Here is a 17015-nt window from a genome sequence, read left to right as displayed (position 1 = left end):
GAAACTACTTTGATAAAGTTTCCGTCAGGCTGTTTATGCTCTCCAATCGTCTTCCGCTGCTCTCCACGTTCGCCTATAGAAGGAGATGCGATCCAATAGTTCCTTCAGTTTCATCAGTCCGTTTTTGATCCCTTTGCTGACGTTCCTCTGGAGGAACGTTGCCGACCGGATACGCTTCACCACAGCTGCGCATTTCCTGAGGTGCCTTTCCTCTTCGGCTCTAGCTAGGACGGTCGACCGCACTTGCACTCGGTTTGTGTCCGAATCCATCTGATCAGGACTAGCGATTCTGACTGGGTTTTTCTCGGAACAGGGGCATTACAAGGTATTGGAGTTGCCATCGTCGCACGGTCAGTGGCGCCATTTGATAAGGCTTTCTCTTTATTTGGGCGCCCCGGTATCACATCGGGTATGTTAGCCATTGCTGCCTCTTTCGTTGATCGCTGCGGTGAACGATGCATTTTTGTGCTCAGCTCTTCCTCCTTCCCTGTTATTTCGTCGATTTTTTTTATTGTTTTATATGTATTCTCCTTGGGAAACCCACCAGTGCATTATGTGCAAGGGAGCGGGCCGCAATATTCAGGAACGGGAGTACCCTTGAGGCACAGCCCCTACCCCAGTTCCCTGAGACCTAACTTACGCTTAGCTGATTCCGGAATTCACGGACGAATCGGCGCTCGTTCGGGGCAACGCGGTCTACTAACACCGGTTCACTGCACACTACCCGACCAGAGTTCCGAGGGGGTTGGCTCCTGATACACATCATAACTACCACCTACCAGAGCTAGGCTCACATCACCCCATTGACGTCAACAGAGAGCTGTCGACGGCTCCGGAGACTACCAGTATGTCCAGACGTGTATCGGTCATTTGCGGTTCGCTCTTCACTGAGAGACTTTCTCAAGGCTACTACCTAGAACGCAGGTAGCACCTCGGGGACGTCACATCCCGTATCGTAAGCGACCCGCTAAAGGTCGCTGATGACCGCCGAGGAGACCGAAAGGATGGAGATGATTCAGGAGTCCATATGGATAAGCCAATCACCGTAATCTGGCAAGTTGCGACGGGTAGATCAATGCTGTCATCCTGATTATAAATGCTACAAAATTTATTCTTTTATAATAAAGCATCGGAAGGGTTATTGCTGGAACCTTCATGGCATCATTTGTTTCAAAATAGAGAGAAGCTATTCGAAGCCTAAACATATGTGATCAATTTCGAGCCTGCAAATCCTTTTTGTCCATTGCTGGTGACACTTGCTAAAATAGAAATATAAACCCACATTAGCGTTATCGACCATAATTTGAACCCTAAGATGGAAAGATAGAATTTTCATTTAAGAAAATATGAGGATTTCTGCTTCTGATGTTTATGCCAGGATTTTAAAAATCGAAAAGCTAAGTAACTCTGAGGACATATCATATTCTTATCCAGACCATCTCAAACGGAAATTAAAAATCTCACCTGGCCAAGTTGCTGCAAGACCCTTCTTCCATATTTTACTATTCATAATTGAAGTTTCTCAATTATTTTCACATTTTCCAGGCGAAATGTCCTCGAGCAACATAAATCGGACGGGCTCAATTACATGGGACCAGTGAAACCTACGTTGGCGCTGTGCGTCTTTGGGGTATTCGTCCTTGTTTACTTCTCATTGTGGAAAGGAGTACGAAGTGCCGGCAAAGTTGTTTGGGTAACAGCTTTAGCACCTTATGTTGTTTTGATAATTCTCCTGATCCGGGGCGTATCGCTGCCGGGTGCCGACGAGGGTATTAGATACTACTTAACACCAGAATGGCATAAATTGAAAAATTCAAAGGTAATTATTTGTGAAGAGAAATTAATTAATGCTGGGAAGTGTGAAAGTTGGTTGCCGTTGACTTTAACTTTGTTCCTCCTTTTTGATTTATTTGCAGGTGTGGATAGATGCCGCATCACAGATATTCTTCTCGTTGGGCCCAGGTTTCGGGACACTTTTAGCACTATCCAGTTATAATAAGTTTAATAATAATTGCTATCGCGATGCATTGGTCACAAGTAGTATTAATTGTTTAACGAGTTTTCTTGCGGGTTTTGTTATATTTTCGGTTCTTGGGTGAGTATAGACTTTTTTTATAATAGAAGATATTATTTTCAGTAAAAAGACGAGCCTAGAACAATCTGCACTCCACAAAAATTTATCTTAACACTTTCTTCCATTTCCAGGTACATGGCCCACATGCAACAGAAGTCGATAGACCAGGTTGGCCTGGAAGGTCCTGGTCTGGTGTTCATTGTTTATCCAGAAGCAATAGCAACAATGCAAGGATCAGTTTTTTGGTCCATAATATTCTTCTTAATGTTGATAACTTTGGGTTTGGATAGTACTTTTGGCGGACTGGAAGCGATGATAACCGCGCTCTGTGATGAATATCCCCGTGCAATCGGACGACGGAGGGAGATATTTGTGTTATTCCTTTTGGCCGGAATATACTTATGTGCTTTGCCAACAATGACCTATGTAAGTACTCTTTCGAGAATAGCATTTATTGGAAGGGATGATGACTTGTTCCGTAAATTTCAATCCACATTTTTTTTATTGATATGGTCAAATCTCAATGTTTTATTGCCCTGACATAATGAAGATACTTAATGTGCTTATCATTTAAGATACGACAGGATGTGGACCCCATCCCCATCCGACCCATTTAAATGGAACAGTACATTAGCCAATAAACTGTTGAGTAGACATTAAAAGGCAATTCCTTCTGTTTTCTTAAGAATCCTAAATATCGCCATTATCACGAACGTGTGTAAAAGTCCGTTAGTGTTGATGATGACCGGAATGGAGCAAACAGATTGACACTATCCACCGAAACCATATCCTTCCCTAACGAATGCAATGGTGCGAACACCCTTGCTTATGTTATATTCATTAGATTTTGCCAATCACTTATACCATTTCAGGTCTAACAAATAGTACACCCCAGTATCCATCGCGTAGATAAAACTTTACTGATAAGATAAAGGCCAACCGTTGTTAGCTTTACCTTAGTCATTGGATTAAAAGACTGCGATATACAAAAAGGATAAAGAAGCGTTAGGTCATAGCCTTATCGATTTAACAAAAGCATTTTCCAGGCAATTCATCTCGTTGTCTTGGTTTGTTGGCTTCACCGTCAAGTGAAGGTTATTTCGTATGGAATGAGAGATGTAGCACTATCAGAAATTACATTTGAAATTATAATTAAGAGCGATACGGTTGGAAGGAAATATATAGTTGCTCCTGTATTGGAGGAAAGTTCTAGGGTAAAGTGTTTCCAATTGGTTGTGTAACTTATTTTTTCCGCACATTGCATATTGCAAATCATGTTGATATACAGTCCGCAGTGCCAACTAGGAGATAAGTTCAGCACCAATAAGAAGAAAAAGATGAGCTAGATTGCGGGTGGAGGAACATTCAAAATACTTTTTTTATCTTTGATTGATATCAAAATTCTAGTTCTGCGGAAGTTAATTTTGAGGATATACGTATATTACACCCGGGCACGTACCACCGCTTCCGATTACTGAAAATTTGCTCCAATCTTTCCTGGATTCCCACAAGAGCTTCACGAACTCCAGGCACATTCATTGTTAGGCCTTGCTGTGGAAAGTGGAAAGAGGAAGTAGTAAGTGGGTAGTGACTGGATTGGATTTTTTACTCCAGACCAGGCCTACTCAGTGTAGGAGCACAACCTCGCGCCTTCAGTTACTCTGGTGTCCCTCACAACCATCCTCCTCTTTCTTGCCGTAAGAATTCCTTGAGTGTAATGCACTATTTGCTGTCCTGTAATGGCGCTTCCATCTTCTGCAGAAGAAACAGGTGTGTTAGGCATCATCCAGAAAGTCCTGCGCGAGCGACCGTTGATTGTGTGCAGTTAAGGCTGAAGATACCCGCCGAGCAACTGGGTTAGTTGTTGGTCAACTTCACAGTGCTTTTGATGGTACCATGACCGCATGATGAGATGCGTGGGCCATCTACCCTTTGGCTCAGTTTCTCACGATTGCTGCCATGTACTGAGAGTGCCGACTCTCTCTTCACAAGCGACGGTCTACTTACAATGTTTTCATCGCCATTTCTGGGATATATGACCTTTGCTCTGCAGCACAAAAAGCGATCACCATTGCTGTCGATATCAAGATAGTACGACAGGCGAATGCAACTAGCAAAGCCCCTTATACTTCAAAACCGTAAAAAAGGGCGGATTGAACTGCACTGGATACTGGATAAGGCACTTCCGAAAAAGGACATCAGACGGCAAATGACAAATGGTAGCGTTGCCTGTAGTGTTACGAATCTTCTCGAAGAAGCTCATCTTCATATCTGCCACGATGTCGTGGTTATCACATCACCGCATTTGACCAGATTCGATTCATCAGGCATCTTTAGTCGTAGCAAAGTATCGTATGGGGCGATCCAAAGGACAGGACCAATGATAGATCTCTAAGGAGCCTGGATATAACCTTCATTCTGCGCTATTCTTCCCGGATCTCGTAGAGCACGATGCGTTCTTTTAAGTTGGTAATCCCTGAATATCGTAAAAGGTAGCTTGGAATATGGAACATCATACCAGACCCTTGAACATGTTGCATCGCAGAATTGATGGCGTCTCTTATCAAACATCAAAAGGAACACCATTTGTCGACAGCGGTAACTGTGTACTTTAATCGTTTCCCGCAGTATGTATTGCCTCAGTCTGACTTGGTTTAATGAGTTTTTCAAACGGTTTCCCCGCTGTGGTCAATGTTTGTCTGTCTGTTTGTCACAAGCACTTTTCTCAGAAACGGCTACACCGATTGACACGAAATTTGGTGAGAAGGTAGGAACTGTGAATGCCCAGACATGCAGTGAGTGGTGTCCTTATACGTTGAAATTTGGGGAGGGGGCCCATACATGCAAAAGGGGAGTGTACAATTTTTTTTCACCGAATATGTTGGGTATCAAATAAAAAGTCTCCATTAGTACTTTTCGAAGCCGGTCTTATTTTCGACATATGTTAGAAAGGTGGGGAGTGGGAGGGGTATAAAGTTCTCAGAAATTACCCAACTGAAAAATCTGAAAAAAATCATGAAGTTGCCTCTATGTCTAGGTCTCAAAATACTCTCCATATCGATATCTGTTCAAACTATGTTAATAATAGTATATTCCCATATATTTGGGGAAATTTAGTAAAAACCCCCCTTAAGTTTAACCCAGAGTTATTTGTAGTAGGGTAGAATATAATAGGAAGCAAGTTTTCTCAAAATCATATTATTACTAACAAAGCTACAGTAGCTAAAAATTGACTTTACCGTGTAAATTTTCTGCAACTAAATATCAATATCACACTAAATGGATATATATAATGGGGTACGTACAAATGGGACAGTTCTGCACTCAAATATACTCACAGAAGAAGCAAACAAAACCTTTCATACCTGTTGCGCTGAACTTTCGGTTTCCCGGCTTGTTTGTCCTTCATGGAGAAGACTATCTCTCCCCATTTCTTTACATTGAAGAATGGACATCCTCAGTATTCCGGCTCATCCACAGCATCAGGTCGGAGCAAGCCGCCGAAGTCTGTAGCATTTGCTATATCAGCCAAGCACCAGTACTTAGTTGTCTTCCCTTGACGGAATCTCATTTTGGGTGCTGATAAATTGTAAACTATGATGATAAGGCTCATTGTTGAGTTCATTAACTATTCAATCGCAGTTCTTCTGTTCGCATCTTGCGGCTCATTTACTCTCTCAAGAAGAGAGTTTTGGCAAATTTGCCAACGTCGATTTTCAAGATGTTCCTTCCGCTAGGTATTTGCTGGACGACGAAACATTGGGAGAAACTGTTCGTCACTTCGAAGGAAATACATACACTGGTGATCACTGGCTGTGAAATCTTCCAGTAACCTTCATGGTTGCATTGGTGACACTAAGCACTTCAAAATTGTGATCTCAGAATCTGGTTGAGGCTTGCCCCATTTGAGGTTTCTAGTGATAAAGTTTCTCCCAACTAGAACCCGCTTTTCCGTGTTTCGAATTTCGTCCTCTAAGGCACCGAGCGTCAAGCGTAACATTCTGGTTGATAGCCAAGCGGCCATTAAGATTTTGTACTCAGTGGCGACATTCTCCAGGCAAGTGGGGCAGTGCAGCGAAAGTCATATGTCATAGAGAATGAATGAGCGAGCTGACGGACTACTTAGTCTGCTCTTGACAGTTCCTCGGTGGGCACAGTCTGTGTTCTGCTAGCGACTGCCAGAAGCGAAACCTATTCTAGCAGTTGCTGACTTCAGATGGCGAAGGCGGGCCACCTCCATCAATTCAAGGAGTATCTGGACAACAACGAACCGATCTTTTCGATCATGGCTCTATAATTGCAAGTTGTGTATCTCTTAACTAGATGACAGCAGAGTCAGATATATCTTCATAGCACCATGGTGAGCTCCTATTTGCATACTTCCCGCTATGGAGCAAGAAGTCAGTTCTTCTTCCGTACACCATCTACCACATCAGGTCGTGAGCAGTTCCCCTGGGGATCATGGTCCTTGACTACTCATTTTTTGAATCTCTTCTTTGAAGACCCAGCACCATTAGGAATAGTGTACATGAGACACATCTTGTTTCTGTAGGCTGCGGTCCCTTTACAGAATATACCATTTTTCCAAAGCGCAGATCTTTCATTTGTTGGCTAAATGAAATAATAATGAGTTTCTCGATTGTTTAGTAGGTTCCGCTAGAAGCTTTTGACTCTTTCCTGAGCAACGGAATCTTTCTCACCATACATGGCTCAAATATGCTGACAAATCTGTCGGGCATAAAAAGTCCTTTTAGATATTGGAAGAAAAGATTAAAATTAGCTTCTGAATAAAAATCGTTTGAGGTCTAGTATCTCTCTCTGTGGCCTATCGGCAGAGTTTTTTGGTTTGAAAATATGCTTCACCTTGTCATTCCACCAATAGTTTGGTAACTTATTGCAGGATGCTTATCGTCTCGGCATAGTAGTGTCATCTTTTTGCCAACGGCAGAACAATCCCAAGGATGCGGGAAAGTGAATGGGGTCTCCCAGAAGAGAGGATCCTGTGTCACTCCACAAAATCGAATCGCGTGTCACTCCACAAAAAAGCTATAGATACGAAAAGCGGGGTCTTTACAAAAACAATCAGAGGCTTAGGGAAAGCAATCCATTCTTCGAGAAAGAATCAAAACTATAATACAATGAATGAACATTTAGGAGCAGCCTGCGATTGAGCTAAAAATAAAGAAAATGATGTTAATTAATATGAGATGAAAGGTCCAGGTCTCAATAGTAAGCCTTAGCAAGCTAACCAGAGACACGCAGAGGATGTTTTCACATTAAGTGTAAAAGAATCCAGAATGTCAGGAAGAAGGTGAGATTAGCATCTCCACACGTGGTTCATTGAATCTTATCAAGCTTCGTTTTATTGTACTTTCTGCTTGAAGCCTGCCACCATACAATAGAGCCATACGTTAGGATTGGACGCACTACAGCGACGTACATCCAGAGAACCATCCTTCGCCGAAGACCCCATTTCTTTGCATTTCTTTTCCTTAACCCTCAGTTCTATGTTCAATCTCCAACTTAGTTTTGGATCCAGAATTATAGTCAGTTACTTTACATTTAAGGAGAGAACTAATCTTTGTTGGTGGAATTCATGTACCCTTGTCTTGGTGGTGAGTAGCGTCAGTTCCGTTTTGGTTGAGTTTTGTTGAGTCCGCATCTTGCGGCCCAAAGGCACACCTTTCGTAACGCTCCTTTCATGATATCGCTCATAATGGACGGAAACATCCCTGACACTAATATCACCAAGTCGTCAACCCCTCTGCTGTAAAATATTCATAAAATTTTGACAACCACTATTAACCAGAGCACTGGAGAGATGGTGCCACTCTGGGGTGTGCCTCTGTTTGCAGCTCCGGTCAAGTGGTTGCCTCCCAGATCCGACTGAAGAGATGGTGCCACTCTGGGGGGTGCCTCTGTTCACAGCTCCGGTCAAGTGGTTGCCTCCCAGATCCGACTGGATTATCTTGGTACTTAGCATGGATATAATCCGATGCGTAAGATACCCCTCCAATCCAATACCAGTAAAGGCTTCCTTGATGGAGTTGGTACTAACGTTGTTGAATGCTCCATCTATATCCAAGAAGGCAGCTACTGCAGTGACCGCTCAACCGTGCCAATTACCTCATGGAGTACGGTTTCTGTGGATTCGCCTTTGAGATAGACATGCTGGCACTTAGAGAAAGGCGTTCTCTCCATAATGATCCTTAAGTAGATGGCCAGTAAGCGCTCTAAGGTCTTCAAGACGAAATAGGTGAGGCTGATTGGTCGAAAGCCCTTCGGGGACTCATGACCGCACCTGCCCGCTTTTAGTATGAAAACCACTCGTGCACGCCTCCAGGACTTTGGCACCTATCTTAAGGAGATACAGCTCCGGTAAATCTCGACAAGCTACGGCACAACCCTTTCCTGTAACTTCTGCAGCATTACTGGCATCTGGGCCCGGAGATTTATATGCGGAGAAGTTGTTTATAACCCGGTCGATTTTATTCTTGGTAATTACAGATTTTATAGTCTCGTACGGCTGGAGAGGCCGCAAAATCCTCCAAGCAAGGCTCTGATTCATAGTCCCCCTCGCAGGCGGTAAAGTGTGTATGAACCAACAGTTCCAAGGTTTCACCAGAAGATTCCGTACAGGAGTCTTCCGTCACTTTAAAAAAGGATGGGCTCCTATGTTCTTTGGAGAGAATTTTACTGAGTCTTCGCCGGTGCTTTCGATGCTCTGACAATAGTCCAGCCAAGGCCTCTTGACGGTCTTGATGGCCGACTTGCATTTCTTTGGGCAGATGTTGGAGATTTCCCTGGTCACCTTACTGAGGCTGGAGAGATCTCCATTCCACCACGGTGGCAGTGTCTTCTTGCTTTATTTAGCAGGGCACGAGAGTTTAAAGGCGGTATCGAATACCTTTTGTAGAGCCCCGACCTTTGACTTCAGTTCGGCTATCGTGCCAATCTTGCAAATTTGCGCACCAGAGAGTTTGTTCTTTATTACTTGACCAAACTTTGTCCACTCCTTGGATCTCTGAAAGGTTTGGAGACCTCTGCGGCGAGATCTAGACTGAAAAGTTTCTAACGGTGATCTGAGAAGGATCTTTGGTCAGACACTCTAGTTCTCTACCCTAAGAATCCCATTGTAGGTTGGTAGGGTGATATCATGGACCTCCTCCCAACCGTTACAGTTCTCTGAGTGCGGAAGTGGAAGGTTGTTGTACTGCTCCTGTTACATACCGATCTGTTTGTAGTAATAATAAAATCAGAGAATGACTCACTTCTCTCGTTGATTTCCGAGCTGGCCCATAACGTATGGATGCATTGGCGTCACAACCTATCAACAGGTTGGCCTTCTTTTTTGCTATGGTGCTGGTCAAATGTTGTAGCTCTTTTGGCGCAGTTGATCGGTAGTGAGCCATATAGGTGAAGAAATATACACGTTCTCTGCCTCTACCTGCGCCAGTTTGGCCACGACTAGGTTGTTGGAACTCAGGTTCGGACACAGAAAAGCGTGCAGACTCTTCTTCGCGAGGATACATGCTCTAGGTCTGTCCTAATCAGGTGTGGAATAAATTATAATGTTTGCTCGAAAGGTTCCAACCTATCGATGGTTTGGTCACCTCCGACCCAAGGATGCTGTATAAGTGCGATGTCGCTCTAGGAGCGAGACAAGCAGATTAGCCGAGGTGCACTTCGAGTGCTGCAGATTTATCTGCGTGGGGGTTCGTTGGTCTTTATCAAGCCGTCGATCTTCATCTCCCTCAACAGCTCGTTGGCGGCGTCGATTGGATCTAGGTCATCGTACGGTTTTGCAGAGCGGAACACTTTCACCTTTGCGTTCCTGACTCAAGACCTCACTGTATAGTCTACTTTATCCAGTACGCCCAGACACTCTCCGTTTATACGGAACAGAAAATGGTGACTGTTTGTCTGGGGTTCCTTCTTCTTGATAACTACCTAGTCGTCCATGGGAATCTTGAGGTTTTGAAGGCGCAGATAATTGGCAAGCGACTGGGAGTATCGTCCTAGGGGATGACGTTGAGCTTTACGCCCTCTCATGCGTTGCTGATTTTAGCGTCGCACGAACTGAAAAATTCCCTGGAGAATTAGTCCCCGGAAGCTATAACGTGCAATTCAGGGACCCCGTGAGAGGAATCTAAGCAGGAGATGCATCCCATGCGTTCGCCTTTGGCTTCCACGAGGTGCTCAATGACCTTCTCCGACAACCTGGCTTCAACACTGCTCCACACTTTGCCGCAGGCGGAAGTTCCACACAAAAGGGCCACACGTAAGTGACTCCTGGCCACGTCACTGAAGGGTTTCGCATTTCGTGGCCCGTCGACTGACTATTGCTGCTTACCTTTCTCCAGAGTTTGCTTAGCGTCCGAGCTGTTGCCCCCTCTGCTTCGCTTGTGCTTTTGTTCGATCTCGTCTTGAGATCAATTGCGTTTCAGAGCGTTTGCTGCTATATTCCTTAGCAATGTCCTGGTATCTAGCGAGGTCCTTTTCATCCCGCACATCGACAGTATTCTTAGCAATTTTGCTGAGAACATGCATGGGTCTCTGATACTGGCTCTTCAGCATGACACCAGAGGAACTTCGTTTTTTAGCCGCTTTCCGGTGACTGACGTTCTTGTCGGTCTTCACTTTTGAGGGATCCCCCGACGTCGAGGGTTTCGAGTTAGGAATACTTTGTCTGGTACTCGTTACACACAGCGTTATGGCAGGGGATTCCACGCTGGCACCGAGTGTGCTGCTCTCGACGGCTACTGTCTCCTGGCTGGATGTCAGCATCTCGTCCTCCAATGATGGGCTGGCTATCACCACGTCTTTTTCTCTCATCGGTTTGTTTTTTTTTTAATAATTGAGTCCATGTCTGGGTCCCACGAGTAGTCCAGGAAGAAGTCTGGGCGGACCCCAGGCTAGCAAGGCTACCAGGGTAAGGGTCTTATTTGAAGGTGAACGTGCCCAACGTATTCAGAGTTCGCATACTAAAGACCAAGCTCGGCATTGGCCACGCTGCCTTCGGCGTATGCTGTTCCACCTTGGTTTGGGGTTCTATTGCTACCTTCTCCAATGGAGGGAAAACGATCCCCGGGCTCTTGTTTCGGCTCATCCCAGATCCAAGATCCACTTGCCTCTTACACATAACCAGCAGACAAGCAGATCAGTTGGATCAGTCTACTCCCAGCCTGGCCTTACACTCTCTTGGCCCGTCCTAAGACGGTTGCCAGAGGCCTCGACGATGAGATCCTATGCCGAATTATGCAACTTTTACCTGAAGAATAATGAGACCAGGCATCGCCTTCGATACTCTGCCCATTAATGCAGATAGGGAGAATGCTGACTGCTGAATGATGACCCGTCATACTACCTCGGATCAACGCTATCAGCCAATGGAGAACTGCGTTATGAAATTGCTTCACGCATTAACGCAACCTGGATGAAGTGGCGTTCCACAACTGGTGTTCTTTGTAATCGACGTATCAGCGAACGTCCTATATCTAAAATTTACCGCAATGTTGTCCGTCCTGTCGTTCTCTATGGTTCTGAGGGATGGCCGACTATAAAAGAAAATGAACGGCGCCTGGAGTAATGGAGACAAAGAAGTGGCGTTGGACTAGTGGGTTTTGATCACATCCGAAATGAGGATATCCGCGATCGTTATGGGGTTGCGCAGATTGTGGAAAAATTGTGAGAGAGGCGTCTTCGATGGTATGGTCACGCAATTCGTGCTAACGAGAATTCCCTTGCCAAGATTGGTCTGAACATCGAAGTCAATGTTGAACGATACCGCCGAAAGGCAGGCCGAAACAACGGGGGCTTGATACGTTGGATTAAAATTCTCGAGATTGCATCCAGATCAGGCATTTGATAAAATAAAATGGCGAAACCGATCACGACGAGCCGGCTCCGTTTGTGAACGGGACAAAGGCTGAAGAAAACGAAGAAAGAAGAAGGCGTCAATCGCGCGGCTTATAGGGCCGTGTCCTTTGTTGCTTCGTAATTTTTACGGCTACATGTTGATTCTATAAATGCAACGATGCTTTTTGTAGAGATATTTTAAATATATTCAACTTTTTCATTCTAGGGTGGTGTTTATCTGGTCAACTTTTTAAATGTCTACGGTCCCGGGTTGGCTATTCTGTTCGTAGTCTTCGTTGAAGCTGCCGGCGTCTTTTGGTTTTATGGAGTCGACAACTTCTCAGCCGACGTCGAGCAGATGCTGGGCAAGAAGCCAGGACTATTTTGGAGAATTTGTTGGACGTACATAAGTCCTATATTTTTGCTGGTAAGAATTTTGAGTATTAAATCATATTTGAAATAAAGAACTGAATTATGTAAATAATTTCGAATTTATTTTGTAGTTCATTTTCGTGTTCTCGATTTTGGGATATGAGGACATGCTGGGCGAAGAGTATAAATATCCTGAATGGAGTACTGCGGCTGGATGGGCACTGACTGCGTCTTCAATACTTTGCATCCCTATTTATATGTTGCATAGGTTCCTAGTGAATGGAGGATCAATCAGCAATGTAAGGTTACGAATTCATTAAGCGGGAAATTTGGTAGTTTTTGGCGACAGCTATGCTAATTTATTAAATTTTTTTACAGCGACTCCGGTTAACATTTCGTCCGGAAATTTCATTACCAACTGCTGTTCCCGGTCAAATCTACGGAGGCACCGCAGTCTGACATGATAACAACAATTGCAGCAAAACACTTTCACCAACAACAACCACAACTCAAATGTGCTTTAATCCTCAAAGAAATCGCTTTCCCGATGATGGTCTAATCAAGTCCTGTAAGCCATTGTCGTTTTCGTTTGCTAGTGAGTGGCTCGTTTAGGGAATTTTTTTATTTCTTATTGAATAGCATAAATTGGAAGATAGTGATATATAAGTATATACTATTGGAATTTGGAAGGTAAGGGAAGCTAGGTCTATGATAGGAAGAAGTTTACAAGTTCAGATAATTATGGACTACCTGGGCTAGCTTTAAGGCCAATTAGTTTAATAAGACAAATTAAATCAATTGCACGATTTGATGCATTTGTTGTACTCTATTGGATTATTGCTGAATTTCCATGGAATTGTTCGTAGTCGTTGAATATTGAAACTTATGGTTTTTGGAATGTAAATACAATCACAAAATTCAGCCATTTGTGATAGTGTTTATTGGAAATGTACTAAAATTGTTAGCTATAAGGAGCAGCAAACCCAGTAACTACTTTTTTAAGTACAAAGCAAACATGATCGAATAACAAATCTATTTTTACTTCTTTATGCTCGAAACTTTTCATTGTAATGTTTAATTATTTGAAAATGTAAAAATCAGAACCAAACATTTATGTAATAAGCTTAAGAGTCAAAATATTAACTATAGTATTTTATACGGACAATATTTTTCTCTGTAGAACGTGTTAAAAGAGATTTAAATGTATTTATTCATGTTTAAGTTTTGGAATTCTGTTTTCAAAATGCCCTGTACAATGTGATTTTTTGGAATATTTTACAAAACGGAGGAACGAGATTGTAAGCAGCCATTTATAACCTCGTTAAATCTCATATAGTAGTGTTAGGAATTGATATGTGGCGTGGAATGATCCGGCAAACAGCCATTTGTTGGATCATTTATGAAAGACTTGTTGTAATAAATGTTATGTTTATTCGAATTTGAAATGTTTAAATTCCCTCAGGAACAGGCTAGAGACTTGTGTTGATCCCCCATGTCATCATCAATGGAAGGAAGCGTAATTTGTCCTTGGTTTTCAGTTTGATTTGCCTCGCTCATCTCTTTGATAACCACTCCTATCTTCCGCAATGGAGAGTCTAGGGAATGCGTCATAATGTTGATGTTATCAGTATATGCTACCGTTTGGGTCAAATAATGTTTCGGATGAATATGAATATTTGCCCGAGGACATCTTCCTGTTTTAGATCTGTGTTTTAAGGCGTTTGGTCGGCTCATTTTCTGTTAGCATTAGTCGCGCTCCTAAGATTTTGTCAGCATATTATACATGTCGTCAACGAGGCTCTACACCCCATGTTGGACCATAACTTTTAGGATGTCCTCAATCCAGTCATCGTCGAATATGTCCTCCAATTTCGAGATCCAAGCAGTGATGTACTGTTTTTCTGCCGGTTCATGTTCTCCCTTTGAATACCTGATTTTGAATTCGAGTGTTGTCCATGCGTTGAACGTAGCTAGCCCATTGCAACTTCCGAACTTTGGCTAATTCGGAGACTTCAGGGTCGTCGAATATGTGGTACGGCTCATGGTATCATAGTAACTGTCTCCCTATTGGTAACCCTATCGTTAAACTCATATTATTATATGCTCGTTTTGTATAAGTGGAGCTTTGCTACCCTGCGTATGCAACTGGCTTTTAAAGTTGACAGGACTGGGTAGAAGGCTTTGTTTGCGAGCTGAATTCGGCATTTTATTTTGTATTTTTCAACTTCATTTCCATCTTTCGCCAGTTGCATAGCTAAAGTGGTCTATATTTCCTAAGTTGTGATCGTCAATCGGTATATTTTATCTGCTCTGCGTCATTTTTAAGGTTTTGTGTAAAACAACTAGTGCAATTACCGCGTCCCAATTGATTGAACTATGCACTATGCACTTTTTCAAATTTTTCACCGTTAAACGGGTATTTAGCTTTATTTTAAGCTTTCTCCTTGAGCTTTTAAATATGGGGCAGGCGAAGAAAACGTTCTGTATTCTTGGCTGCACCTTTACACGTTGGACAATCGGGTGATTCATTTAGACTTATAGAGGTAATTTCTGTATCCACCGTGTCCGATTAAGAACTGAGTCTCACCATGGTTTCGCATAGTCTACATACTTATGTCTGGGATAAGTCTGTGTGTCCACCGGCCATTCTCTGCCTGGTTCCATGCTGTTTGCCATGCAGCCAATGACCGTGTACGCTCACTTTGCTTATTTAGGCTCGCTTCCTGATTCTCGTACAAATGACTAGCCACATCGGTTAGAATATCCACCGGGATCATCCTCGCAATAACGCATGCTGCCTCATAAGATGTCCGGTAGGTGCAACATGTTCAGGGAGCACTTAACTGATATGTAGCCTGAAGCTGTCTGCGATTTTTTCTGATTTTTATCGTCGACGCCCACACTGGCGCCATATATAAAAGGACAGAGCTGACAACTCGCGATAAAAGTAATCGCCGACTGTGTATCGGCCGCCTACATTTGGAAGCATCCTTGCTAGTGTTGAGCTGGTAGTTTCTGATTTCTACCCAGTAAGCTTTAAGTGGGGTTTAAAGTTCAACTTAGAGTCGAATGTTACTCCCAGGTATTTCAGCGATGGGTGACAGCTAACAACAAGCAAGCCCCGATGCAAATTTCAACAGTTTTCTGTTTCCGCTGCTTTGTAAAGAGCACCAACTCCGTCTTGTTTTCGGCAAGCTCCGACCCGTAGTCTTTAAATCAAGACTTGATCGTCCGTATAGTCTCGTTTGCATATATAATATCTGTACTTCGACGGGGTGATTGGATGTTATGACCACTCCAACGTCATCTGCGAATCCGACGACAACGACATGCTTAGCTTGGAGCCGTAAAATGCCATTATACATTAAGTTCTATAGTAGTGGGCCCAGAATTATTGCGGAGCTCCTGCCATTATTACATACATCTTCGACCCATCGTCCGAATCATAAAATAGCTTCCGTTGTTGGAAATAGTCGAAGATTATATTTAATATATATTTTAGAGCTTGTGCCGCGATGAGCGCTTCGATGGTATGGTTCCATCTGGCAGAATTGAACGCATTCTTGATGTCAAGAGTCATCAGTGCGCAGTATTTCCCTTCGTCTTAAGCTTTCCTCGCTGGCTCAAAAGCCAGTTTGGTGGCATCAATTGCTGACCGAGCCCTCCGGAAGCCAAGCTGCTTATTTGATAAATTACCGCCACTATCAATTAAGGGATATAGCCAGTTACAGATTACCCGCTCGAAGACCTTGCCTGTTTTATTCAGAAGACAGGTCTATAGGATGTTGGTTCAGCTATCGGTTTACCTGTCTTCGGGATCAATATAAACTTTGGTACTTTTCATTTTGTGCAGAAGGATCCTTATTTAGGCAGTCTGTAAATACCTGTGTGAACATGCTTAGTGCCATTCTAATTGGCAATTTCATCGTCTTGCCGGGATTTGATCAATGCGGGGGGCTGCAGTATCCCTGACCCTTTTCACTGCGTCTAAGACTTCGTCTGTGATTACTGGAGGGAGGTCTTCGGTGCTCATTGGTATCATTGGGAAAATTGTTTCTGGATGTTGGGGGAACAATATCGAAACTATCTCCCATAATAATCTAGGGCACATAATAGGAGGGGACCTTTTGCCTACTCTTGCCGACATAACCGACTTGTATGCTCCTCCCCATGGGTCGGAATCTGCCTCATCACACAGTCGCTTGAAGCAACAATTTTTACGTGCCTGTTCATATTCGAGGTATCTTTGTTCATACTCTGGTGTGTTTCTTCGGCGTTGACTTCGCCTTCTGGCCTTCAAGCATTCCGTACGATACTTCGCTATTTCAGCGTTCCACCAGTAGTTAGGGTTGCGTTTTCGAGATAGGTGCACGTCTTGGCATGGAAGCGTCACATGCTCGGTATATCTGCTGGGACAGCTGCGAAGCTTCTTCTATGGCCGCTCCAGTAAACTCGGTCTTCCACTGCAATACTTCCAGAAATGGTTTCCCCATCAAGTGCTCTTGATGACCATCCTGTTTCTGGTTTCTTCAGGTGAGAATTTATTGTTCTGGGTTCCTTATCAACAGTAAAATATATCGCCTGGTGGTCGCTATGCGTGTATTCTTCGCTAACATGCCAGTGTAGATGCTTGATCAACGAATCAGCTACGAAAGTAAAATCGACAACGGATCCAAGCTCTCTACGCCTAAAATTGTTTACGCTTCAGCGG

General features: G+C 43.5%; 1 protein-coding gene across 2 annotated transcripts in view; it reads left to right on the top strand.

Annotated features, from left to right (window-relative positions):
• LOC119655363 (sodium-dependent serotonin transporter) overlaps window positions 1-13738 on the top strand; it is an 89182-nt gene extending 75444 nt beyond the window's left edge. For both annotated transcript variants that reach the window (XM_038061222.1, XM_038061221.1), the window contains exons 5-10: window positions 1546-1819; window positions 1917-2095; window positions 2206-2500; window positions 12159-12359; window positions 12436-12603; window positions 12683-13738. In XM_038061222.1, coding sequence (XP_037917150.1) covers window positions 1546-1819; window positions 1917-2095; window positions 2206-2500; window positions 12159-12359; window positions 12436-12603; window positions 12683-12763 — 1198 coding nt within the window. In that variant the 3' untranslated portion in view covers window positions 12764-13738. The remainder of the gene's footprint in view (window positions 1-1545; window positions 1820-1916; window positions 2096-2205; window positions 2501-12158; window positions 12360-12435; window positions 12604-12682) is intronic.
• Window positions 13739-17015: the final 3277 nt, after the last annotated feature.

Source organism: Hermetia illucens, chromosome 4 (assembly GCF_905115235.1).
Source record: "Hermetia illucens chromosome 4, iHerIll2.2.curated.20191125, whole genome shotgun sequence".
In the NCBI taxonomy this organism is placed as follows: domain Eukaryota; kingdom Metazoa; phylum Arthropoda; class Insecta; order Diptera; family Stratiomyidae; genus Hermetia; species Hermetia illucens.
This window is presented reverse-complemented; position numbering and strand designations above follow the sequence as displayed.